Raw genomic sequence first — 27979 nt, forward strand, 5'->3', positions numbered from 1 at the left:
ATTTGTCCACACTGGCCAACATGTCCCAGCTACAGTAGTCCTTCCTGCCAGCATTTGGTCCATATCCCTCCAAACTTGTCCTATCCTTGTCCCTGTCTCACTGCTCCTTAAATGTTGGGATAGTCCCTGCCTGAACTACCTCCTCTGGCAGCTTGTTCCATACATCCACCATCCTTTGTGTGAAAAAGTTACCCCTCAGGTTTCTATTAAATCTTTTCCCCTTCACCTTAAACCTATGTCCTCTGGTCCTCGATTCACCTACTCTGGTCAGAGACTCTGTACATATACCATATCTTTTCCTGTCATGATCATATACACCTCTATAAGATCACCCCTCATCCTCCTGCGCTCCAGGGAATAGAGTCCCAGCTTACTCAACCTGTGCCTATAGTTCAGACCCTCTAGTCCTGGCAACATCCTCGAAGATCTTCTCTTTCCAGCTTGGCAATATCTTTCCTATAACACAGTGCCCAGAACTGAACAGTATATTGTCTACCTTGTCTACAAACTCTAAATGTGGCCTCATCGACGTCTTATCCAATTGCAACATGACCTCCCAACTTCTATACTCAATACTCTGGCGGATGAAGGCCAATGCACCAAATGTTTTGACCAACCGATCTACCTGCGACTTTAGGGAACTATGCACCTGTACTCGTAGATCCCTCTGTTCTAGAACACTATCCAGAGCCCTACCATTCACTATGTAGGTACTGCCCACGTTAGACTTCCCAAAATGTAACACCTCACATTTTTCTGCATTCAATTCCATCAACCATCCCTCAGCCCACTGGGCCAATTGATCAAGATCCTGCTGCAATTTTTCACAACCATTTTCGCTACCTGCAAAACCACCAACTTTTGTATCATCTGCAAATTTGCTAATCTTGCCGTGCATGTTCTTATCCAAATCATTGATATAAATGACAAACGACAATGGGCCTAGCAACGAACCCTGAGGCACACCACTAGTCACAGGCCTCCGAGAAGCAAGCTTCCACCATCACCCTCTGCTTCCGTCCATGAAGCCAATTTGCTATCCATTGAACTCTCTCTCCCTGGATCCCATGCGATCTAACGTTCCAGAGTAGACTACCATGGGGAACCTTGTTGAATGCTTTACTGAACTCCATATATACAACATCTACAGCTCTTTTTGGTCACGTCTTCAAAAAACTCAATCAGATTTGTGAGACACGGCCTCCCACGTATAAAACCATGCTGACTATCCCTAATCAGCCCTTGTCTGTCTAAATGCCTGTATATTCTATCCCTCAGAATACCCTCTAGTAACTTTCCAACTACAGATGTTAAATTCACTGGAGCAACTCAACGGATCAGACAGCATCTGTGGAGGGAACCGACAGGCGACATTTCAGGTCGGAACCCTGCTTCCTTAGTCTGAAGAAACGTCGCCTGTCCATTCCCTCCGCAGATGCTGCCTAACCCACTGAGTTAGTCCAGTTCAGGGGTTAGCGGAATCAAGGGATATGGGGAGAAGGCAGGCACGGGTTACTGATTGTGGATGATCAGCCATTTTAACAATGAAAGGTGGTGTTGGCTCGAAGGACCAAATGGCCTCCTCCTGTACCTATTTTCTGTTTCTATGTTTCCTGTACTTTGTGTTTTACTCAAGACTCCAACACCTGATAGACACAAAGTCCTAGAGTAACTCAGCGGATCAGGCTGCAACTCTGGAGAAAAGGATTAGATGATGTTTCAGGTCAAGACCCTTCTGCCAACTGAGTGGAGGTCAGACCAGGTCTGATGAAGACCTTTTCTCCAGAGATGCAGCCTGACCCGCTGAATTACTACAGCATTTTATGTCTATCTTCGACGTAAACCAGCATCTGAGGTTCCTTCTTACACATTCCAGCATCTGAATTTGCTTGTCCCCTGTGCTTTCCTTACCCGGGACTGGGTGGTGCGACAGTGTCAAGGGAGTTTTACCCTCTTTCTAACTTATACTGACCCTGCTGAGTCTGTTTGCTGTGAACACGCTGCTCTGTAAATATTCATTGGTGTCCAGAGGGAGCCTCACTCTGTATTCTCCTCACAAGCATTGATACCATTCACCTTGATAAATACAGATCATGTTTCTTAAACAAGATTGGTGAGGACGAGTGTCCTTGTGGGAGGCTTGCTGGCTCTTTTCCCAACTCTGGCAGCTGACAGCACAGACTGAATTCCATTATATGTTCCCTTAATCTATTTTGTGGGGAAAACTCAAGTGCAAGGGAACGGAAGTTCAAACTCAACTTGCTGATATGATTTAAATTAATCTCTTAATATTTAAATTTCATGATTGTTGTTAGATATAGCTTTCAAGCGAAAGGAGAAAGGAGAATGCATTGTGTATGGCACTGGCAGCTCAGAAATCATTCTATTAATATTCAGCAGATTCTATGGGTTCCCTTTGATCATTTGCATAGTGTAGGCAAAGGCACAGGTTTGTTATGATCTAAATGTTTTTCTTTTATTCATTTCTGCGTAAACAATGCTTTTCAATTTAAGGGAGGCTTCAAACTTAATGGGTCCTTTCAAAACGTCACAGAGTGCTCGACATCTGATGAAGTCTCGTATTGTTGGAAATGCACCATGTAATTTCTATACTTGACGACATCCCTCGCCATAATGAGCAAGTAATCTGATTTGTGAGTGCCATTGACTAAAGGATAAATATTGACCAGGTTACGATGATAAAATAGCCTGCTTCCCTTCAGACCAGTGGCAGTGGCATCTGTTGCAGCCAGTATATCCCACACCTGGCTTAAAACATAGAACAGTACAGGAGCAGGCCCTTCGGCCCATATTTCCCTGGCCAAACATGATTCTACATTAAACTCATCTCCTCTGCATGCTGAATTATACACACCCTTATATATTAGTGAACTCCCATAATATTACTAAATCCCTGTGCTCCACCTGGAATCGCACCCATTTCTCCCCTCCGTCCCCTACCATCAATATTTCAGATAGCAGATACAATAGTAGCATTTGGATGGGCACGTGGATTTGCAGGGAATGGAAGATATGGATTATATGCGGGCAGATAAATGTTTGGTCTTGGCATCATGTTGGGCATGTCCTGTTCGATGTACTGATGTACAGTATAATTGGAGTTGACTGGACAGCACGCTGATAAAAGCTTTTCACTGTATCTCAGTACATGAGACAATAATAGACTTCTTAACTTCATTCCGAAATGACCAAGCAAGCTTCAGAGCTCCTGGTTGATCTTGGCATCATGTTTGGCACAAACATTGTGGGTGAAGGCACCTGTTCTTGTGCTGTACTGTTTTATATGTCCTTGCAGCTGCATTAAGATCTGAGGCCTCAAGGTTTACTGGTTCGTCCAAGTAAGCCCAATTATTTTCCGAAGGATTGGAAAATAATTTAGTTTAGCTTAGCTTGGGGATATTGCATAGAAGCAGGCCCTTCGACCCACCGAGTCTATGCCAACCAGCATCCCCCGTACACGAGTTCTATCCTACACGTTAGGGACAATTTACGAAAGCCAATTCCACAAGCCTACAAACCTGTACATCTTTGGAATGTGGGAGGAAACCGGAGCACTCGGAGCAAACCTACGTGGTCACAGGGAGAAGGTACAAATTACGTACAGACAGTACCCGTAGTCGGGATTGAACCTGTGTCTCTGGCGCTGTAAGGCAGCAAAACTACCGCTGTGCCAAATTGTTTTTCTAAGCCGGGCTAAATGCTCGACATGGAGACTGTCGGCAGACAGCTTCATATTAGATGAGAAGCTGCTTTAACCCTTACGTAACAGTGTCAGGGCCGGGAGCTGTGAAACCCTGTGCTGCCTCTCTATGGCACCACACGGGTTAATTACATTTCACGGTATTCCACATTAAGAGCTAGCAATTCTTTCCATTTATCAACAGCAGCCAGTAATCCATGGGCAAAAGACATCATCCGAGAATGAGCTTAGCAGATCAAAAGGAGAAGTAGCACAGCTTCTTAGAAGTGTCATTGCAGGCTGATGCTTGCTTGCTTGTGTGCTTCTTCCAGCGAAGGTTATAATAAGCATTTGTCTCTGCTTCCTGGTTTAATCTGTTCCTCGCAATTCCCAAGACGCAGTCAGTGAAACATTTATTTAGGGCTGCTCCCAAAATATTATATCAGCTTTCTCTGGCAGATGATTTCCACTTTGAAGTCTTGACAATTTTCATTATGTTTCAATATCTTCTCCATCCCAGCAGCAGCTAGAGATACAGAACGGAAACAGGCCCTTCGGCCTGTTCCCGTTCTGTATCTCTAGCTGCTGATGGGATGGAGAAGATATTGAAACATAATGAACATTGTCAAGACATCCATGCCGACCAAGATGCCCCATCTAAGTTGGTCCCAATTGCGTGCATTTGGTTCATTTCTCCCGAAACCTTTTCTATCCATGTGCCTATCCAAGTGTCTGAAGTGTTGTTGAACTTGCCTTGACTACTTTCTCCATATACCCACCACCCTCTGTGTGAAAATATTGTACTTTATGATCCTTCAGGTTTGGATAGATACTAGGATGGGTTTAGAAATGCAATTGGCTAAATACAGGCTCCACTCTTTTAAACCCCAACTCCAACAGCAACATTTCTATCTTGTAATAAACGCTAATCCCTTTAACCTGCATCTGTACGCTGTGGATGGCTTGAATGTAATCATGTACAGTCTTTATGCTGACTGGATAGCGGGCAACAAAAATGTTTTTCATTGTACCTCGGCACATGTGGCAATAAACTAAACTTGGTTGGCATGGTTTGAGGTGGGCCGAAGGGCCTGTTTCATGCTGTAAAGCTCTATTATTGAAGTTGGGCCTTTTAAATATCCATAATGGTATGCATTGAGATATACAGCACAGGATCAGGCCATTTGGCCCACCATGTCAATGCTGACCCTCAAATGCTTATCTATAGCGATCTCATTTATTAGCCCTTGGTCTGTAAACTTCTCTGCCGATGATTTGAGATGATTTTTTGATGTTTTGGGAGTTTCTGCCTCCACCACCCCCTCATACCACATCTCAGCCACCCTCTGTGTGGGAAAGATTTTCCTCTGATGTGTTTACTGGTGCTGAAAGAGTTCCTCGATAATTTTCACTGTGCCCTTCCTCTCCCACTCAAGTCCTTTGCCCAAAACCCTACAGGTATTTCTTGCTCCGATATTTATCTAAGTTCTTTTTGATAATACCCGTTGAGTCTGTTTCCATCAATCTTTGGATTCCAGCCACGACATTTCAAGGAAACGAAAGGTTTGGAGAGATATGGGCCAAACACAAGCAAATGGAGCTAGTTCTGGTGCACAACTTGGATGGAATGGACAAATTGGCAGAAGGTGCAGCAGTAGAATTGCTGCCTTCCAGCACCAGAGACCCAGGTTCGATCCTGACTACGGGTGCTGTTTGTATGGAGTTTGTACGTTCTCCCTGCGGTGAATGGTGCAGGTTTGCCGGTTAATTAGCTTCTGTAAATATTCTATAAATACTACCGCGCCACTAATTGCCTGCACCACTAAATGAATTTGATCACCTCCATCCAACTTTCTAACATTTTCTTCTCTGAAGAACATACTCAGTTTCTCTTAACTCTGTGTATCTGAAGTTCCTCGTCCTTGCGGTATTCCGCTATGTTAAATTCCTCTATGGACTTTGAACAATTTGGCAGCATTTTTTAATAGGCATGGACAGGCCATGTCTAGGGACCCTTCTTCAAACTGATTTAGATTGGGGGGGGGGGGGGAAACCTGGAAAAAAGAATTAAAGAGCAGTCCTGACCTTCATTCTACCTCTTTGGAGACCCTCTGGCTATCTTTACTCACACTTCACTGGGCATTAGCTTGCACTAAACGTTATTCCCTTTATCCTGTACCTGTACACTGTGGACAGCTTAATTGTAACCATGTATGGTTGTTACACTGACTGGATAGCATGCAGCCAAAAAGCTTTTCACTTTACCCTAGCACACATGACAATAATAAACTAAACTAGACTCCTTATAGCTCACATGTTCCAGACCTGGTAACATCCTGGTAAATCCTTTTTTGCACCCTTCCCAATTTATTGACAGCCTTCCTACAGCAGAACAGCCAGTGTACACAGTACTCTAAAGAAACAAGGAACTGCAGATGCTTTAGACTTTACTTTAGAGAGATACAGCGTGGAAACAGGCACTTTGGCCCACCGAGTCCGCACCAACCATTGATCACTCCGTACACAAAACTATCCTACACACTAGGGACAATTTTACCGAAGCCAATTAACCTGCAAACTTGCACGTCTTTGGAGTGTGGGAGGAATCCGGAGTACCCAGAGAAAACCCATGCAGTTACAGAGAGAACGTACAAACTGTGTACAGACAGCACCTGTGGTCTGGATTGAACCCCGGGTCTCTGGCGCTGTAAGGCAGCAACTCTACCACTGTGCCACTCTGCCGCCCCACAAAAGGACACAAAGTGCTGGAGTACCTCAGAGGGTCAGGCAGCATCTCTGGAGAACATGGATAGAGGTGACATCATGTTATTCCAGGCCTTGTGCCTTGCCCAGACCACTGGCATCTCATCCGGCAAACGGCAATCTGCATAGAGTAGTTGTTACCCCTGCAATGCATTTCAGTAGAGTGGTGCATTTGTTGTATTCAGCATTACCACCAAGCACTTGCCATATATCAGCATTCAAAGTGGAGTGAACATTATCAAATTAAATTTATCATTGAGCCACTTTAGGGGTCGCCTGGAGGAGATCACCAAAGCTCGATCATAGAGACAGCTTTTAAAAGAGGAAAGTTTTAGGAAGGAATGTCTGAAATAAGGAACCTTGGCAGCAGTACTCCAGGGGAAGAAGAATTAATTTTGTGAGCTAAATTGGGAAGAACGCCAAAATCTCAGAGCTAGGGGAGACCGTAAAGTTAAACAGGAGACAGCGAGGAGGATTGGAAAATAAGAACAGGATTTGAATTTAATAGTGAGGTCAATGAGGAACAGAATTCTACAAGGCGGAACATAATCAAGCAGGAAATTAGGGATTCGTGCAGCAAAGGAACAGCAGTTATCATTGGGTGACTTTAATCTACATACAGATTGGGCCAAACAAATTGGTAACAGCGCTGAGGAGGAGAATTTCCTGGAATGTATATGGGATGGTTTTTTAAACCAATATGTAGATAGATGGAGAGAACTTGGAGATATTGCCTTCAATTCCCTCAGAGTCCAGAGACTAGGGCCCAGATCATTAATATATATTGTAAATAATGCTGGGGTTGACCAATAGCAAAGATGATCCCCTTGCGAATACCCGGCTCACTAGTCGAGGGAAATCAAGGACATATAAATTGGCCTGCCATTGTGAAAGAGGAGGACAAAGGGTTTACTCCATAAAGAATAACTTTGCTTCCTGTTTGCCAGCCAAATGTTCTCTATCCACATTAATTACTGGGAACCCCCAATGCCACCAGGAACCCCCTTCCAGTACTCAAGGGGAGGTGGCTCCAGAAATCATGAATGCATTGAATGCATTGAATGCATTGAGTATGATCATTTTCCAATGTTCTCTCGACTCTGGGTCAGTTCCTGTGGACTGAAGGGAGAGAGAAAACGGGGAATTATAGATCAGTTAGCCTTACATCGGTAGTGGGGAAGATGCTCGAGTCGATTATTAAAGATGTTATAGCAGCGCATTTGGAAAGCAGTGACAGGATTGCTCAAAGTCAGCATGGGTTTATGAAGGGGAAATCATGGTTGACTAATCTTCTGGAATTTTTTGAGGATGTAACAAGTAGAATGGATAAGGGAGAGCCAGTGGATGTGTTGTACCTGGACTTTCAAAACGCCTTTGACAAGGTCCGACACAAGAGATTAGTGTGCAAAATTAGAGCACGTGGTATTGGGGGTAGGGTATTGACATGGATGGGAACTGGTTGGCAGACAGGAAGCAAAGAGTAGGAATTAACAGGTCCTTTTCAGAATGGCAGGCAGAGGCTAGTGGGGTGCCGCAAGGCTTGCTGCTGGGACCCCAGTTATTTACAATATATACTAACGATTTAGACGAGGGAATTAAATGTGACATTTCCACAATTGTGAATGACACAAAGCTGGGTGGCAGTGTGAGCTGCGATGAGGATGCTATGAGGCTGCAGGGTTGGGTGAGTGGGCAGATGCATGGCAGATGCAGCATAATGTGGATAAATGTGAAGTTATCCACTTTGGTGGCAAGAACAGGAAGGCAGATTATTATATGAATGGTGTCGGATTAGGAGAAGGGGAGGTGCAACGAGACCTGGCTGTGCTTGTACATCAGTCACTGAAAGTAAGCATGCAGGTACAGCAGGCAGTGAAGAAAGCTAATGGCATGTTGGCCTTCATTGCGAGAGGATTTGAGTTTAGGAGCAAGGAGATCCTACTGCAGTTGTACAGGGCCCTGGTGAGACTGCACCTGGAGTATTGTGTGTAGTTTTGGTCTCCCAATTTGAGGAAGGATATTATTGCTATTGAGGGAGTGCAGCGTAGGTTCACCAGGTTAATTCCCCGGGTGCCGGGATTGACATATGAAAGAATGGGTCGACTGGGCTTGTATTCACTGGAATTTAGAAAGTTGAGAGGAAATCTTACTGAAATATATAAAATTCTTAATGTTCCCGATGTTGGGGGAGTCCAGAACCAGGGGTCACAGTTTAAGAATAAGGTGCAGGCCATTTAGGACTGATATGAGGAAACATTTCTTCACACAGAGAGTTGTGAATTTGTGGAATTCTCTGCCACAGAAGGCAGTGGAGGCCAATTCACTGGATGGTTTCGAGAAAGAGTTAGATTTAGCTCTTGGCGCTAAAGGAATCAAGGGATATGGGGAAAAAGCTGGAACAGGGTACTGATTTTAGATGATCAGCCATGATCATATTGAGTGGCGGTGCTGGCTCGAAGGACCAATTGGCCTACTGCTGCACCTATTTTTCTATGTTTCTATAATGGGAAGGAATACTCTCTCATTAACAGAGTGCGGAACATCCAGATATGTATTGAAAATATGGTGATTAGGGGTGACAAAAATATACAGCTGCCATTAAGATGAAGCAGCATACAGCGTACTGGAGATTGCAGATGCTGGAAGTTTGAGGGAAAAAACAAAGAGCTAGAGGAAGTCAGCAGGTCAGGCAGCATCTGTAGAGGGAAATGCACAGAGACGGTGGCATAGCGGTGGAAGAGTGCCAGAGACTCTGATTCGATCCTGACTGCGGGTGCTGTCTGTACTGAGTTTGTAAGTTCTTCCTGTTACCATGTGGGTTGTCTCCATGTGCTCTGGTGTCCGTTAATTGGATTTGTATGTTAATTGGCTTTGGTAAAATTATCCCAAGTGTGTAGCATAATGCAAGTGTACAGGGTGATCGCTAGACGGTGCGAACTCGGTGGGCCGAAGAAGGGCCTGTTTCCGCACTGTATCTCTAAAGTCTAAAGACATTTTGGGTTGAGATCCTTCTTCAGTCTGATGTTATACTAGGTAAATCAGACCATAGTGCAAGCTAAAGTACGTTGTGCAACCTTTTGCAAGACCGTGGTTCAGTCTGACTGAAGATGGGTCCCGACACGAAATGCCAATTATCCATGTTCTCCAGAGATGCTGCCTGACCCTGTAGAACTACACCAGCACTTTGTGGCTGTACGGTTCTATGCTGTTTGTACTCATGTACAGTATGATTTGAGTTGACTGGACAGCACGCCAATAAAAGCTTTTCACTGTATCTCAGTACATGAGACAATAATAAATCACAGGCGGCACAGTGGCTTAGAGGTAGAGTTGCTGCCTTACAGTGCCAGAGACCAAGTTCGATCCTGACTACAGGTGCTGCCTATACAGAGTTAGTACATTCTCCCCATGATCTGCATGGGCTTTCTCCGGGTGCTCTGACTTCCTCCCACACTCCAAAGACGTACAGGTTTGTAAACTAATAGGCTTTGGTAAAATTGCAATTTGCCCCTAGTATATGAGATAGTATTAGTGTATGGGGATCGCTGATCGGCACGGACTCGTGGGCCAAAGGGCTTGTTTCTACGCTGTATCTCTAAACTAAACTAAACTAAATAATACCGACCAATGCCACTATGTTGAACTCTTAACTTCATTCCGAAATTTTAGTTTAGTTTAGAGATACAGCGCGGATGCAGGCCCTTCGGCCCACTGAATCCGCACCGACCAACGATCCCCGCACACTAACACTATCCTACACACCAGGAACAATTTACAATTTTACTGAAGCCAAATAACCTACCAACCTGTACGTCTTTGACGTGTGGGAGGAAACAGGAGTACCTGGAGAAAACTCACGTGTTCACATGGAAAACGTGCAAACTCCATACAGACAGTACCCGTAGTCAGGATCGAACCTGGGTCTCTGGTGCTGTAAGGCAGCAACTCTACCGCTGCGCCACTGTGCCGCCCGAAATGGTCGAACAACCTCTAGTGCTCATGAGCCAATTCGGACTGAGCATTGCTTTCAAAGAACTAATGAAGAAAAATGATTGAAAACCAAATGTAGCCCCTATGCTGTTACTCCTTCAACTGAACATTCAATGCCCGCAACTCGATTTGGCTCGATTCCAGTCAGGGTCCCGACTAAAAGGGATTATTTTGAAATTCTGCAACACATTCTCGTGAGGTATCTTGAGCTCAGGAATGAGTCAATTCCTGTCTTTAGAATTAATGACCTTTGCCCATTTCTATTTATAAGAGACTAAATAGGCAGGATTATCACAGAAGCAATTAGGATTAAGCATCCTGCATTTTAAATTAAATGACCGATACTCTTGCAGCAGGAGGAACCAGGGGAGGAACTGCAGATGTTGGTTTACACCAAAGATAGACACAAAAAGCTGGATTAACTCAGCGGGTCAGGCAACATCTCTGGAGAATAGGAATAGGTGAAGTTTCGAGTCTAGGCCCTTCTTCAGACTAAGAGTCAGGGGAGAGGGAAACGAGAGATATGAAAAGGTACATAAAACAAATGAATGAAAGATATGCAAAAAGACAGAACAAAGCCTGCAGCGATACAAACTGAAACTCAGCAGGACGCCAGTGAAACTGATACGACGACCAGGGTGTGGGAGGGACAGAGAGAGAGTGGATGCAAAGGTTATTTGAAGTTATAGAAATCAATATTCATACCACTGGCTTAAAGCTGCCCTAGTGAAATTTTGAAGTGCTGTTCGTCCAATTTGCATTTGGCCTCGTTCTGTCAATGGAGGAGGCCCAGGACAGAAAGGTCAGTGTGGGAATGGGAAGGGGAGTTAAAATGTTTGGCAACCGGTACAGTACTTACGGTAACAGTGGGTGAGAGGGACCCAAGGAAAAGGTGACGGCCTCCGAGCGTTTTCAACTCTCCGGAACGATGGGAAAGGTTTAAATGGAAATGGACCAAATGACAGCACCCGAGGTCAGGATCGAACCGAGGTCTCTGGCACTGTAAGGCAGCGAGTCTACCGCTGCACCACTGTACCGCACCACTGTTGAGTGGAACTGGGATGGGTTTATGTTCCTTCTTTCACGTCTAAGGCCTGAGTTCAAACGACAGGATGACGATCAGATGCTCAGCATTACGGTCAGATGCAAGTGCTCTTGAAACGCATCCAAAAAGAAGTGTTTCGAACAGAACGCGTGCTTCCAAAGTCCTTTACTGCCAATGAGGACTTTTGGACATCCAGTTACGGTCACACTTTAAAATCTGCCCACAAGAATCTTCCCGAATAGTGAAAGGCTTGGATAGTCGAGGATCAAAGGGTACAGCCTCAGAATAAATGGAAGTACCTTTGGAAAATAGATGAGGAGGAATTTCCTTAGTCAGAGAGTGGTGAATTCATGGCCACAGACTGTTGTGTAGGCCAAGTCAGTGGATATTTTTGAGGCAGAGATGGACAGATTCTTGATCATTGATTCTTGTTATTCTTACCGAAGTGAATAATCTCACATATTTCCAAATTTTAGCCCACTATTTCTTTCTAAAATGTCCTTGTACATTCTGTCCCCACCTTCCTGTCATTAACATAGATTGCAAATAACTGCATCCTCACCATTAATCCCTGCAGCAACCCATTAGTTGAAGTTTACCAACTAGACATCGTTATCTCAGCCCTCTGTTTTCAGTTCGTTAGCTAATCATCTACCCCCGGAGGCGTCTCTGACCTTGTTCAGTAACTTCTAATCTGACATCTTGTATCTCCGTATGTGTCTTGGTGTCAAAATTAGTTTGACAACACTCCTGTGAACTACCTAGGGACACTTTTCCACATTAAAAGTGTTGTGAGAAATTGGAGTCGTTTTACGTAATCATGCTTCACTTCCGTGATGGTTTTGTGCCTGTTTGCAATGGCACGACTGCATTTAGAAACATCTTGGATAACTCTGCGCTTCGGGGGAACTGAAGACAAGCCTAATTGCCCAGTTCCCCAGACAGCAGGCAGCATATTGTGGGACTGCTCGGCAGTCTCGTTAGCAGCTTGTTATTTTCATGAAGCTGTGAGGATGAAGTGAAGACAGGCCGCTGTGTGGTGGGGCTCTGTAATTGACCACTGTGGGCCACTACTCCCACTGTAACAAGAGCAGCCCTGTAAAGAGATGTGTTGGTAATGGGACCCAGCAGGCTCCCTGGGCACTTGCGCAAGCGAGGGGGGGGGGTGGGGTGGTGGTCGATTCTCTCTTTTCAAAAAAGAACTTGAATTTCTGTCGAACCTTTCACAAACTGGACAATACTTTTAGACATTAGACTTTAGAGATGCAGCACGGAAACAGACGCTTTGGCCCGCCGAGTCTCCCTGTACACTAGCACTGTCCTATGCACTAGGGACAATTTACAATTTTACCCAAGTCAATTAAACCATACGTTTTTGGAGTGTGGAGAAAACCAGAGCACCGGGTGTAAGCCCACGCGGTCATGGGTGATCGGACAAACTCTGTACAGACAGCACCCATAGTTAGGATGGAACCCAGGTGCTGCCCTGTTGCTCTATTGTTTAAAACTCTCAATTTAAAACACAACTCTCCCCACCCGTTTATAACACTCACAGCAACTATATTTCTTTTTTTTTGCCCATCTCGACTTACCCTAAATTCCTCTTTGCCACATTATGGTATAAGGCGCTGATATCACAACGAGGGGCAATAATGTTACCGACGGGGGTCTTGATGAGTGGGGAAGGTAGTTGAGGCAGGTACTATCACAACGTTTAGGACCATTTAGACAGGTACATGGGTAGGTTTGGTTTAGCGGGATAGGGGCCAAACGCAGGAAGGTGTGACAAGTGTAGATGGGGCATGTTGGTTGCTGTGGGCACGTTGAGTTGATGGGCCTGTTTCCACACTATATGACTCTCTGTGATTCTGACTATGACTCTATGAATGGTCTCCCATTGTGGGGGGGGGGGGGGGGGGGGGGGGGGGGGGGGGGGGGGGGGGGGGGGGGAGGGGAACAGTGCGTACAAAAATGATCAATCCCAAACTGCCACCAGATTCAATTCCAAAGCGTAAAACCATGATCCAGGGACAATATTTGGTGTCATTATTAATTTTTTGATCTTGTTTCCTCCCCTCCCCACGTTACCCTGGCCCATGTGGACTCGAGCCCCGGTACTTCAGTAACATGTGTGTCCATCTCTCCAGGTGCTGGAGGTTGTACGCTCCAACTACGACACACTGACCCTGAAGCTGCAGGACGGCTTGGACCAATACGAGCGCTACTCAGAGCAGCCCAGGGAAGCAGCCTTCTTCAAAGAGTTGGTGAGTAAGGAGTCCTCGAAGACCCTGCATCTCTTGGCCCATTCAAGATATCAGAACCTTTCACAGTCCATCCTTGCTATGTCCTATATAACTGTAACATGACCTCCCGACTTCTATACACATAGTCATAGAGTAATGCAGTGTGGATACAGGCCTTTCAGCCAAATTTACCCACACAGACCAACATGTCCCATCTACACTAGTCCCGCTTGCCTGTGTCTGGTCCACATCCTTCTAAACTTGTCCTATCCTTGTACCTGTCTAATTGTCCTGACCATGGACCATTATAATTGACTAAATGACACTACATTCCTCTGCAATGTCTGTGTGCTGATAACAACTTATGGTTACAGGAGCAGAATTAGGCCGTTCGGCCCATCAACTGCCATTCTGATGTATCCTTCACTCTCCACCCCATTCTACTGCCTTCTCCCCTTAACCCCTGACACCCATAGTAATCAAGAAGCTGTCAATCACTGCCTTAACAATACACATTGACTTGGTCTCCACAGCCGTCTGTGGCAATAAATTCCACAGATTCACCACCCTCTGACTAAAGAAATTCCTCCTCATATCCTTTCTAAAGGAACGTCCTTTTATGCTGAGGCTGTGGCCTCTGGTACTAGACTCCTCCACAAGTGGAAACATCCTCTCCACATCCATTCTATCTAGGCCTTTCACTACTCTCAAAAGAGAATGCAAAAACTTGCATTCGCATCTACCAGCAACTTTTGCTGACAATCCACTCGTAAAAGTGATGAATGCAGATTATAAATTATTGAAGCCTTGACCCCTTTCGACCCCATTAGTTGCAAAGTGCCAAGTTGAAATTGGTCGTAGACAGTCCACCATCCTTGCCAACATATTCCCCTCAATGCGTGATCTCTTACCTTTTGTGTGGCCCTTTATACTTTAGAGATACAGTATGCAAACAGGCCCTTCGGCCCACCGTGACCGTGCCAGCCAACGATCACCCCGTATATTATCCTGCACACAAGGTCCGATTTGCAATTTTACCAAAGCCAATTAACGTACAAACCTGTACGACTTTGGAGTTTCGGAGGAAACCAGAGCACCCGGAAAAAAACCCACACGGTCACATGGGGAACGTGCAAACTCCATACAGACAACACCCATAATCAGGAACGAACCCGGGTCTGCGGTGCTGTAAGGCGACAACTCTGCCGTCGTGCCGATTTGCTGCCCAAAAGGTTAGGTTTAAAGGGAAGTGGTCCAAAACGCAGGCAATTGGGATTAGTTTAGATGGGGCATCTTGGTCAGCGTGGTGTAGGTAGGGTGAAGGACTTGTTTCCATGCCGCATCTGCTACGAGTGTCAGAGGTTACGGGGAGAAGGCAGGAGAATGGGGTTGAGAGGATAAAATAGATCAGCCATGATTGAATGATGCAGTAGACTTGGACTAAATGGCCTAATTCTGCTCCTTCAATTTATGAACTATCAATTTGAGATATTGCGATGCTTTTAGTGTTTTTTGTTGCGAACATGGATATAAAGTATTTTCTGCCTATCAATCCTGAACCTCCGATTAATAATTCCATAGTTTCATCCTCCTGGGGGACAATTTCTGAGTCGGTTCTCTGTTGTTCCTGCAGGTTCGCTCCATCAGTCTTAACGTGAGGAAGAACCTTGCTGTGAACACCCTGAGTCAGGAGATCTTGCTGAAAGAATTCTCCTCCATATCCTGAGACGGACTCCCATCGTGTCCTCCCCCAACGCACGGATGCCTCCACTTCCTCCTCTTTTTCCTGGGTGGATTTTACTTGTCGAAAGAAACAATGGGATTGTCTTCCTTCGGTGTCTGTGGCTGCCAGCTGTTTTGTTGTGACTTCTACCAGACCCAACCTGTCCCCAGCGCTGTGGAGAGAAACGTCAGATTCTGCACCCCAACCTACATTCATCTCCTGTCGTTCTCCCTGTGACGATCTTCGTGGAGCCGAGATGGGGTCTCAGCAGCCTGGCGCAAACGTTTCTACCAACCCCCTCCCCCCTACTAACCCTGTCTGATCTATAACTTTATTCCACCTTCTGCCGGTTTGGTTTCACCTCTCCTCATCATGGGCGACTCTGTGGCCAGTAACTGCAGACTCGCAAGCGTGAGAGTTCCTTGAGTAAAGCACAAGGAATACGGGTTGGGTGGCGTCCAGGGAGGGAGAAACATTTCGGGCCAGTGAGCCTCTGACCTCTCTGAGTTATCGGTCCCACTCGCACCCAGCTCCCAGTGTAACCTGCCGACACACATTTGCGAGGAAGTGACTCTCGAGCCGGGAATGAGGTCCTGTGGTAGCTGCTCACAGGCATATTCGGCTGTGTGCTGGAGTGATTTTTTTTCTTCTTTCTATGTAGTGCTGATCTTTAGTTACTGTGTTTACTGGAAGTACTGATGGCTGGAGGTAAGCAATACAGCGTCTATAACCTCGTGTGGATCGTGGTCTGAAAATAAAGAGATGTCACACATCCTCCTTCCTCGCACGACGTCCCTTTCATAGAGTCATTCCACCTTCGGCCCAACTTGTCCATGGCCCCATCTAAGCTAGTGGGCAGTGTGTTGGTTCAGCATCACCGTGCCTGTGCATCAGTCCCTCTGACACCTCTTGACTGGCATCATCTTCTTTAAAAATTCCACAAAATAGTTTGATTGGAAGACACTGCACAGAAACAGGCCCAACGGCTCACAGAGTCCAAGCAGAGCATCGCTAGTTCTATGTAATCCCATTTTCTCATCCACTCCCTACACGCTAGGGGCAATTTACAGAGGCCGATTTTACGTACAATCCCGCACGTCGTTAGGATGTGGGATGAAACCGGAACGCCCCGAGGAAACCCAGGCGGATCCAAGTAGAAGGTGCAAACTGCACAAAGACAGCACCCGAGGTCAGGTTCGAACCCGGGTGTCTGGTGCTGTGAGGCAGCGGCTCTACCAGCTGCGCCACTGTGCTGCCATAAAATAAAATAATACACTATTTGCTTTCTCGACTTGGATAATGGCATTGTTTGCTGTAACAAGTAGTCTGCTATGTCTTGTAGCCTTGCCCTGTCTTTGTACATGGCAATAGCAATGTTACCAACTGGTTGCAAACCTCATCTCTCGCTCTCTAGTGCTTGCCCCACATAGCACATGGGCAACTTAGTAAAGGAACCACTGCAGGGGCTGGACATTACTGCTCGTCCTCAACTAAAGGAAAGGTGTAAGACTTGCATTCCACTAACACCTATCTCTAATTCAAGATGTGAATTCCAGTAGTGTCTTTAAAGTGTAATTGCTGTTTGAGGATGGCACAGCGGTAGAGTTGCCGCCTTACAGCGCCAGAGACCCAGGTACGATCCTGACCACCGGTGCTGTCTGTACGGAGTTTGCACGTTCTCCCTGTGATTGCGTGGATTTCCTCCAGGTGCTCCGGTTTCCTCCCACATCCCAAAGACGTGCAGGTTTGCAGGTTAATTGGCTTCTGTAAATTGCCCCTAGTGTGCATGATAGGACTAGTGTACGAGTGATTGGTGGTCGCCATGGACTCGGTGGGCCGAAGGGCCTGTTCCCACAATGTATCTCATTTATCACAATTATATGTTAAACTAAACTAAACAAATGGAGGGAAATGTAACTTGCAATTATATGTATGTACTGAAAGGTTCAGAAATTAATGGTATAGGATTATTATTATCACCTGTACCGAGGAACAGTGAAAAGCTTTGTTTTACATGCTATCCAAACAGATCCGGTAGAATAAGTACATAATATATAATCAAGTCAAACTCACACACAATGGATAAAGCAAAAGGGGCAGATACAGAGTGCAGGATATAGTTCTCAGCATTGTAGTGCATCAGTTCCACAACAAAGTTGTCGACAACAAGGACTCCTAATTATAGACTAGCTTTGCCTTCAACGACATAATCCCATCCAAACTCATCTCCAAATTCCTGGACCTAGGAATCAGCTTCCACCTCTGCCACAAAATGCTTTTCACAGTACCTTGGTACAGGTGACGATAATAAACTAAATTAAAGTCTGGATCCTCGACTTTCTGACCCACAGACCACAATTTAGACTTTACTTTAGACTTTTGAGATACAGAGCAGAAACAGGCCCTTCGGCCCACCATTTCTGCACCGGCCAGCGTTCACGCAGAACATTAGCATTATCCTACTCCCGAGAGACAATTTACAATTTTACAGAAGCCAATTAACCTACAAACCTGAACGTCTTTGAAATATGGGAGGAAAACAAGGCACTCATCATGAGAGATTCTCGGGCCAAGGCCACAGCCTCAGAATAAAATGACGTACCTTTATAAAGGATATGAGATGGAATTTCTTTAGTCAGTGGGTTTTGAGTCTGTGGAATTCATTGCCTCAGACGGCTGTGGAGGCCGTCAATGGAGATTTTAAAGGCAAAGATTGATAGATTCTTGATTAGTACGAGTGTCAGGGGTTATGGGGAAAAGACAGGAGAATGGGGTTGAAAGGAGAGGATAGATCAGCCACGATTGAATGGTGGCGTAGAATTGTTGGGCCAATTTACCTTATTCTGCTCCTATAACATGTATTTATAAACTTGGAGAAAACTCACACGGTCGCAGGGAGAACATACAAACTCCATACAGACAGCACCTGTAGTCAGGATCGAACCCAGGTCTCTGGTGCTGAGGCAGCATCTGGTGCCACATCGGGGTAATAGGTGACACCTTCTGCACAATTCCCAACGGCAGTGATGTGATGACAAATGAATCAGTTTGGAGGGGTAGTGTCGGTCTTGATGGTGTGGGGGATGGCATCTCTCTCGGTGGCAGACTGGAGCAGCAGCCACGGTTACATGCTCGACTCTCCAGGGACTGACTCGAATCCACAATCATCCAACACAGAGCCATGTCTGGCCAACCCCCACTCCCCATCTCAGATAAAGGCAACGCATTCAGTGTCCATCCATCGACTCGATGTGACTCATACTCACCCTCTTCAGATGTCAGGCATCCAAACGTCGAAGGTAGGCTGCATGAGATCAGAGGGAGGTGCACGGCTCCAGGCAAAGGTAGCTATCTCATCAACACTACACAAGGTAAGTAAGCAAACCTCAGAAGACCGAGAACAAACTCACAGATCAGACACCAGAAAAAAACAAAGAACTGTTAGGGAAGGCACAGTGGTGCAGCGGTAGAGTTGCTGCCGTACAGCACCAGGGGCCCAGGTTCGATCCTGGCCTCGGGTGCTGTCTGTATGGAGTTCTCCCTGAGAAGACGTGGGTCTTCTCCAGGTGCTCCGGTTTCCTCCCACACTCCAAAGACCTACAGGTTTGTAGGTTAGTTGGCTTTGGTAAAATTAAAAATTGTCCCTAGTATGTATGATAGCGCTAGTGTATGGGGTGATCACTGGTCGGCAAGGACTCGGTGGGCTGAAGGGCCCAATTCCACGCTGTATCTCTAAAAGTCTAAGGAAAAGTTTTAAAAAACTGCTGATCAAAGGTTTGTTTATTGTCACGTGGTGAAACTCGTTGATGGTTAATACACGAAAGGACCCAAAGTGGAGGTCCCCGACACGAAACATCACCTATCCATGTTATCCAGAGATGTTGCCTCCAGCACTTTGTGTCCTTTTGTGTTTCTACCATACTTAGTAATATTTCAGATGAACGTGGTAGAATTGGAAGCCACAACTATTTCCGAAGAATCTATGCTCTGCATCTCGTCAAAACTGCATTTACATTAACATTAGGGTAGAGGAAGCTTCACTCTGTATCTAACCCATGCTGTTCCTGCCTGGGGGTGTGTGATGGGACAGTGTAGAGGGAGCTTCACTCTCTACTGTCCCTGCTGTAATAGTGTATAGAGGGAGCTCGTTCAGTGACCCATGCCCCATTCTAGGTTCATTTTGCCCCTCATCCTGCCTCCGCCATCTCCCTTCACTCTGTTAAATATCCATGAATCTCAGATAAAATTAACGTCTGATCGAGGTGCCTTTTGCAGAAGAGTGTTCCTCTGCCCTTTCATTCCCTGCAGCTCCGATCTAAAAATAGAGCGGGGAGATGAGAGTGTTGGCTGCTGCTGGGAAGAGATGAACTGTGAGGAGAGAAACAGCGAGAGGTTGCAACAGCTGGGGACTGTTATTGAAGCTTTTCGCTGCAATATCAAAGAAATTATTCTCCAAAGATGTTTATTTGATCCTTGTGTTAGTGTGAGGAGTCAGTGGTGTGATTGAATGCAGGAACTACTGTAGGCCACGCAAAGGCTAATAACTTCCATTGAATGATCAACACAGTGAGACCGCCTGCTGCTAATTATAAGCTATGTGTGATGTGACAGCTCATTTCTCCATCCTTCTGCGCTATTCAAGCCTGGTGCTTTCCTGCACCCTGTCCCGCCCTACACCTGGGCTCCTCCGGTGCCTAACTGCACATTACTGCCACTCAGAGAGGCTGCTGTAATCATCTGGTTTCTATGTCCTCTTACAAATCGCTAACCTGCAATCATGGCGGAGATCAGGGCAACGGAGTCTCTTTAGTTTTTAGATACAGCTTGGAATCAGGCCTTTTCCAGAATAAAAGGGACGTATCTTTAGAATGGAGATGTGGAGGAATTTCTTCAGCCAGAGGGTGGTGAATCTGGAATTCATTGCCACAGGCGATGTGGAGGCCAAGTCAATGGCTGTTTTGAAAGCGGAGATTGATAGATTCTTGATTAGTAAGGGTGTCAAAGGTTACGGGGATAAGGCAGGAGAACAGGGTTGAGAGGGGGAAAAGGGATCAGCCATGATGAAATGGCGCAACAGACTTGATGGGCAGAATGGCCGAATTCTGCTCCTATGGCCTTCGACCCACAGATTCTACACCGATCATCGATCACCTGTTTGCACTAGTTCTTTGTCCTATTTTCTCACCCACTCCCTGCACACTGAGAGTGATTTAGTTTTATTATTTTCACGTGTGCCAAGAGATAGCGAAAGACTTTGTTTTGCATGCCATCTAACTGGATGTACCATACACAGATATGGTCAGTTTCAAAGTCAAGTACAATAGATCTATACTTACTGATCCTCAAAAACTCTCACCAGTTTCTACAGATGTACCTTAGAAAGCATTTTATCAGGGTGCATTACAGCATGGTTTGGGAACAGCTCCATCCAAGATAGCAGGATATTGCTGAGAATTGTGGATGCAGCCCAGATCATCACACAAACCAACCTCCCTTCTTCCATTGACTCCATCTACACTTCACGCTGCCTCAGCAAGGCCACCAACATAAACAAGGCCCAGTCTCACTCCGATCACTCCCTCTTCTCCCCCTCTACCATCAGGCAAGAGGTACAGAAGTGTGAAAGTGCACATCTCCCGATTCATGGTCAATTTCTTCCCAGCTGTTATCAGGCAACTGAACGATCCTATCACCAACTGGAGAGCAGTCTTGATCTACCACCTACCTCTTTGGAGACCCTTAGACTATCTTTAAGCTGACTTAACTGGATTTTGCCTTGCATTAAACGTAATTCCCTTTCTCATGTATTTGTACACTGTGGACAGCTTGATTGTAATCATGTATAGTCTTTCCACTGACTGGATAGCACGCAACATAAACGCTTTTCACTGTACCTCAGTACACGTGACAATAAAGAAAACTAAAGTTAAAAGATTACAGTGATTGAATCAGATGGTGGCAGCCTTCTCTGGGAAGAGCACACAAAGTCGCCACGATCTGGTGCCATCCACTTTTACAGAGGGCCAATTAACCGACAATGCTGCACGTCTTTGGAAACCGAAGCACCCGGAGCAAACCCACGCATTCACCGGCAAAACATGCAAACTCCACACGGACAGCACACGAGGTCAGGATCGCACCCAGGTCACTGGTGCTATGAGGCAGTGGCTAAACCAGCTACCAGCTATGCCAGCCCCAAATAATATTTCTCTGCAAAAGAAATATCAATGTCCTCAATTTGCTCTCTTGTCCTCGTGAAGCAGAGAGCAGGTTTACAAGCAGCAGATCTCAAGTTACAGTCAAGGAGCTGACTGGTGGTGGGGTATTTGATTTTACTTCGGAGTCACGTGAGTGATTCCGTGAAGAACCCGCTCAGCACGCATGCGCGGCATTACGTCCAGCAGAGCAACAGCGGCACAGCGGGAGTCAGGCGCTCCCGCTATGGAGGTGAATGAACGGACCGTCAGGTAAGCTGACGTCGGGTTTTTCTTTCACAGGGAGCCTTCTCCTTTCAGGCAGAGAAGAAAGGCTCTAGAACAGACCTGACCTCGCTCGACTCCACGGAGGAGCGTTCCATCTGGTGGGGGGGGCAGCAACAAGGCGGTAGGACCGCTTACCGGGCGGTCCGCTATACCCCGACACCGCGCCGAGCCCAGCCCGCTAGCGCCTGAGCAGCGGGCTGGATGTAAAGCCATGGAAGAGGCGTCCGGCCGGTGGCTCCGACTTGTCGGACGGGGACGTCTCTCCACCCAGGCGGGGGAGAGACAGCCGCCTGAGCCGCATGGAGCGGCTCTTGGAGCAGGAGCTCCAGCGAGGTGCACCCCAGGAGGGGCGCTCTCGCAGAGGGGGGTCAGGCACACCGTCCACAGTGCCTTGTGCACTGTCCATTGCTTCCTCCTTTCCAGAGGATAGCTTTGGTGACCAGGACTGGGCAGGTCAAGAACAGGGGCAATGGCTGAAGATCTCGGGAGTATGCAAGGGGTGCAGGAACAGGAAGAGCTGCTAGGTGTGGTGGACAGTTACGTGGAAACCCCACGTGCAGGAGGCCGTTAAAAGCCTGACGTCAGCCATCACATCTTTTTTGTCCTCGTTCCATGGACAAATAAGGAGATGACCACAACCTTCGTAAACAAGTCATAAGACCTGCCATAAAATCCTACATTGCGGGGTTGTGCATACCCCAGCCACTGAGCCAGACCACTGCTCTTTGGCAAAAACCTCACAAAGCATATGAAGGACATGCAAGAGGTTTTACAAAACATTCGGCTCATGAGGGCAGGGCCGGGACGAGCAAACCAAAAACAGTAATTCCTACGCAGCAGCACCCCATTGCATCCATCAGTCAACGTCTACCATATCGGACTGATGAAAGCTCGGGGTCCGCATTCTATCACCGAAAGTCTTTTTTAGACCAGGGCCCAGAGCGGACCCCATGGAAAATGTGCCACCCCCCAACGTCACCGCCACGACAGACGACGTGCAACACTCGTTGGACCAGCAGGAAACAGAAGAATACCCGTAATCATGGAGGTAGGTGGGTCTGGTTCCTACCAGTATATAGAGTAATACTAACACATGGGAGTCTATCACGAGTGATCAGTATATACTCAATGGCATTAGTGAATACAAATGGTAGGCAAGACCATGAAATTGACTATGTTAGCTGTTCAGCTACCAAACAGTCATTCGAAACCCTGGGGTTATCTTACATCCAGATAAATCTAAGTTGAAGCCATCCACTATCATGGACTACTTGGGTTCACAATTAATTCAGTCTACGTGACTGTAACATTGCCAAGAGACAACATAATTGAATTGGCACAATCTTGCAACAATTTAATGGTCAACAAACTACCAACTACTCGACAAGTAACAGAGTAATTGGGAAAATGGTAGCAGCATTTCCGGCTACATAATTCGGACCTTTGTACCAAAAACGACATACAGGTCATTATGATAATTTCATGAAGTTACCCACTGAAGTAATATCAGAACTACAGTGGTGGGCAAAAAACGTTTGACATTGTTTCAGCCTATTATCATCACTAACCCTACGTCAGTTATCCAAACAGATGCCAGTGCTCAAGGCTGAGGAGCAACTAACTCTATATCCAGCACAAGTAGTAGATGGACTAACCCAGAATCATCGTTACCACTTACACTGGGCATTAATTATCTAGAGATGTTGGGTGACTTTTATGGTTTAAAAGCATATGCATAAATATGCATCACTTGCATGTACGGTTATAAATAGATAATACTACGGTGGTGGCCTACATTAACCATATGGGCGGCATAAAATCGGTATCATGCGACAAGTTGGTCAACACAATTTGGCAATGGTGTGTCGAAAGACATATTTGGCTATCAGTAACTTACCTGCCAGGTAAGCTAAATGCAGTGGCAGACACCAGGTCACGTAAATTTAATGACAACATTGAATGGATGTTAAAACCCCCCTTTTTTTTCATAAAAGTTATCAAGCAATATGGCATGCCAGATATCGATTTATTTGCATCAAGGCTAAATCACCAGGTACCTATGTATGTCGCTTGGGAACCAGACCCTGAGGCGGCAGCGGTAGATGCGTTCGCGCTGGATTGGGGAAATTCTTCTTCTGTGCATTTCCTCCCTTCTGCCTCATCAGTCGGGGACTGCGCACAGTACAAATGGACTCTGCTTCAGGTATTTTGATAGTACCCGACTGGCCTACACAGCCATGGTTCCCAATACTCCATGACATGGTTGTTGAAACTCCAATGGTATTCCCCAGTGACCCAGAGTTATTAACACCCAGTGTCGGGCACAAGCCCCCCGTGCCATGAAAAACTCCTGGGTTGCAGATTCTGCACAAACCACTTCTGGGACTGGGATTATCATAACAAACCGTCGACACCATGTCAGCATCCCTCCGAACATCCACTAAAAAACAGCACTTGTCCAGCATCAAAAAATGGGAGAAGTACTGCTTGGATACAGGGACCACCTACACAACCGCTACAGTTACCAACGTACTGGAATTCCTGGCGAACCTTCACCACGATGAAGGACTTCAGCTACAGAGCCATCAACACAGCTAGAATTGCCCTGCCTGTGTATTTAAAACCAGCTCCAGGTCAACAGGCCATGGGGTCGCACCAGCTGGTGGTCAAACTAATCAAGGGTATTTACAACTCTAACCACCTAGACCAAGGTACACCCATATATGGGATGTCAGTGTGGTCCTGACATACCTCAGGGGATGGCCACCAGCCAGATCCCTCAACCTGGAACCATCTATGCTCAAAACACTCATGTTGATGGCACGTAGCTGCACAGAGGGTCCAGTCACTACACCTATTGCGACTGGACACTATGCTCACAGCTCCAGACCAGATCTCTGTCGTTATCCAGGGAGTGATCAAACAGAGCAGACCAGGAACACCTAATCCAGTCGTGGAATTCCGGGCTTACCCGCCAGAAACACGGTTATGTGCCATGACCCTATTATCCTACATAGACACAACCAAAATATTCGAGAGAGATGAAAAGCCTTGTGGGTCAGTCATAAAAAACCTTATGGTCGGGTGACGAGCCATTTCGAGATGGCTCAAGCAGGTGCTAAAAGCTGCTGGGATAAAAACTAACATGTACAAATTTCATTCCACCAGGGCAGCATCCACGTCGACGGCTAAAAGAATGGACGTGCCTATAAACCACATCCTGGCTACAGCAGGATGGTGGGGGGAAAGACCGTTCAGAAATGTTATAATAAGCCGTTGGCAAAACCTGTTTTATTTGCAGGAAAGATTTTACAGACTGCAAATATTTAATTTAAGCCCAGGGGAGCAATTTAATTTCTTTGTTATTATTGTTAAAAAATACCATTGTGTTTTTCTACAAACAGATTCAATGGTTGGTTACGATAACACACTTCCTCCCTCAAAGACTTCGGCAGTGATGTAGTAATAACTGTTACACGGTTTGAAATCACAGAGCTTTGAAATCTTCACGGAATCACTCACGTGACTCCGAAGTAAAATAGTAAGATTAAACGAGAACTTACCAGTTTGAAGTTTGATCTGTATTTTATGAGTTTACGATGAGGGATTACGTGCCCTCCGCTTCCTCCTTATCTTTACTATGTTTACTTCAATAACTGTGTCTATCTGTGATTCCACACCGCTGCTTTGAAGTATGCCGCGCATGCGTGCTGAGCGGGTTCTTCACGTAATCCCTCATCGTAACTCCTCATAAAATACAGATCAAACTTCAAACTGGTAAGTTCTCGTTTAATCTTACTATTTTAGTTGCCATCACAGCTAAGGCCAATCAAGTTGTATACTCTCAATCATTGGAGATGCTAGTTGTCATATGTACTGAAAACAGAACAATGACATTCTTACTTGCTGCAACATAACAGGTCACACAGTGTGGAAACAGGCCCTTCAGCCTAACTTGCCACAGTGACCAACATGTCCCATCTACACTAGTCCCACCTGCCTTCCTTTGGCCCATATCCCTCTAACCCTCTACTAACCTATACTTTTTAATGTGGGGGGGAAGGGGGTAACAATATTTCTAGGTCCCTACCTGGTCGGTGAGGCAGCTTTTTCTCCGGGCTGCCCCATCGACCCGTCCTCGTGGCCTACCTGCGGGCGTGGAGCGCCGTTTCCTGGCGGGGACCGCACAGCACCTCGGCTTCGGTGGCGGCACAGAGCTGGAGCGCTGTCGCGGAGCAGAGTGGGCGATGCCTTGCCTGGGTCGCTGCGCTGGATCGATGCGCTGGAACTCTGGTGAGCTGTGACCGCCGAGATCAACACCTCCGGGCTGCGGGTCTGCGGAGCGGAGCGGGCGGCGCCGACTCTAACATCGGGAGCCTGGGAGCTCCAAACCGGCGCAGCCTTGGCGACTTCGGAAGCCGCGGTCCCCAGTTAGGAAGCGGCCGTTCCAGGTGGCCCAGCCGCTGAAAGGACTCTCCCGACGCCGGGGCAACAGCACCTGGCCAGAACGGCCAGGAACATCAGGCCTCCATAGAGGCAATAGCGGAGGCCTCAATAGGCCTGACTTTGGGAGAACTGGGGATGGGGACTGGACATTCTGCCTTCCCCCACAGTGGTAACCATTGTGGGGGGATGATTTTTTGTGTGTAAGTGAATATGTTAGTCTGTGTCCAAGATGGCTGTCCAAAGGGAGAGTGGACGCTGGCGCGGTTTAGCTGCCGCTGCTCTCTCTTCACATTGTGTTTTTGATTTTTTGTCTTTGGAGCGATTTCTGTCTTTAATTTGTGTATTGGTAATGTCCTTATTGTTTATTTTACTCCGACTATATGTTTTTTCTCTCTTGTTAATTTCTGTAAGGTGTCCTTGAGACTTTGAAAGGCGCCCGCAAATAAAATTTATTATTATTATTATTATCCATGTACCTGTCTAAATGTCTCAAACAGTGCGATAATACCTGCCTCAACTATCTCCACCTGCTTCACCTATCTCCAATTCCCCTACTCTGGGCAAGAGACTTTGTCCTATCTATTCCTCTCACGATTTTGCACAGCTCTATAAGGTCTGTAAAGACAGTACTTGATAGATCGTCGAGAGATGAGAGTCAAGAGTATTTTATTGTCATAATGTACGAAACGGAACAGGTCTGTAAACACAATATTCAATAGATAATATAACAAACGAAAGTTCAATCTATGAAAAAAAAAATACAGTGCCAAAACAAAACAAAGCCCAAAGTTCCTAATGCAACCAAGGACGAACCTGGTGGTTATTGGGAAGAAGTTTGGAGCTTTGTTGGAGTTCACAGTATTCAATGGTCTGTTGGTTGTTGACAAGATAATACAAAAAATAAAGCTCAATAAATTCAATAATGGCACAATGGCTTCTATAAATTGTGAACTGTCCTTAGTGCGTGGGATAGTGCCTGTGCACAGGGTGATCACTGGTCGGTGTGGACTCGGTGGGCCAAAGAGCCTGTTTGAAATGAAATGAAATGAAATGAAATGAAATGATTCAATTTATTGTCATTGTCAGTGTACAGTACAGAGACAACGAAATGCATTTTTAGCATCTCCCTTGAAAGGGAGACACAGGGGTCGCGGTTTGCCCGCGCCTGGCCGTACATTCCATTACAGGCAAAGGTGGGTGAAGTGTCTTGCCCAAGGACACAACGACAGTATGCACTCCAAGCGGGATTTGAACCGGCTACCTTCCGGTCGCCAGCCGAACTCTTAGCCCATTGTGCTATCTGTCGCCTTCCACTGTATCTCTAAAGTAAAATCTAAAGATAATGTAATAAAACAAAAAAACGTTCGATAAATTTAGAAAAACCAATATAGTGCAAAAACAGAACAACGCCCAAAGTCCCTAGTGGACTCCGGGCAGTTTGTAATCTGGAGTTTAGCTGGAGTCTTGTGTTTAATAACCTGATGGCTGTTGGTAAGATAACACAATAAACCAAAAAAAGTTAAACAAATTATAAAAAGCGTGCGTGCAAAACCAAAAAATGAAGTCCTTAATGTAACCAAGACAGTC

At 46.1% G+C, this 27979-nt stretch overlaps 1 protein-coding gene across 1 annotated transcript in view; it reads left to right on the forward strand.

The window, feature by feature from the left end:
- The window catches only part of armh3 (armadillo like helical domain containing 3), a 111429-nt gene extending 95178 nt beyond the window's left edge, over nucleotides 1-16251 (forward strand). The window contains exons 25-26 of the mRNA XM_055647048.1: nucleotides 13646-13762; nucleotides 15375-16251. Of these exons, the coding sequence (XP_055503023.1) occupies nucleotides 13646-13762; nucleotides 15375-15467 (210 nt within the window). The 3' untranslated portion in view covers nucleotides 15468-16251. The remainder of the gene's footprint in view (nucleotides 1-13645; nucleotides 13763-15374) is intronic.
- Nucleotides 16252-27979: the final 11728 nt, after the last annotated feature.

The sequence above is a fragment of the Leucoraja erinacea genome, chromosome 15, assembly GCF_028641065.1.
Source record: "Leucoraja erinacea ecotype New England chromosome 15, Leri_hhj_1, whole genome shotgun sequence".
Taxonomy (NCBI): Eukaryota; Metazoa; Chordata; class Chondrichthyes; order Rajiformes; family Rajidae; genus Leucoraja; species Leucoraja erinaceus.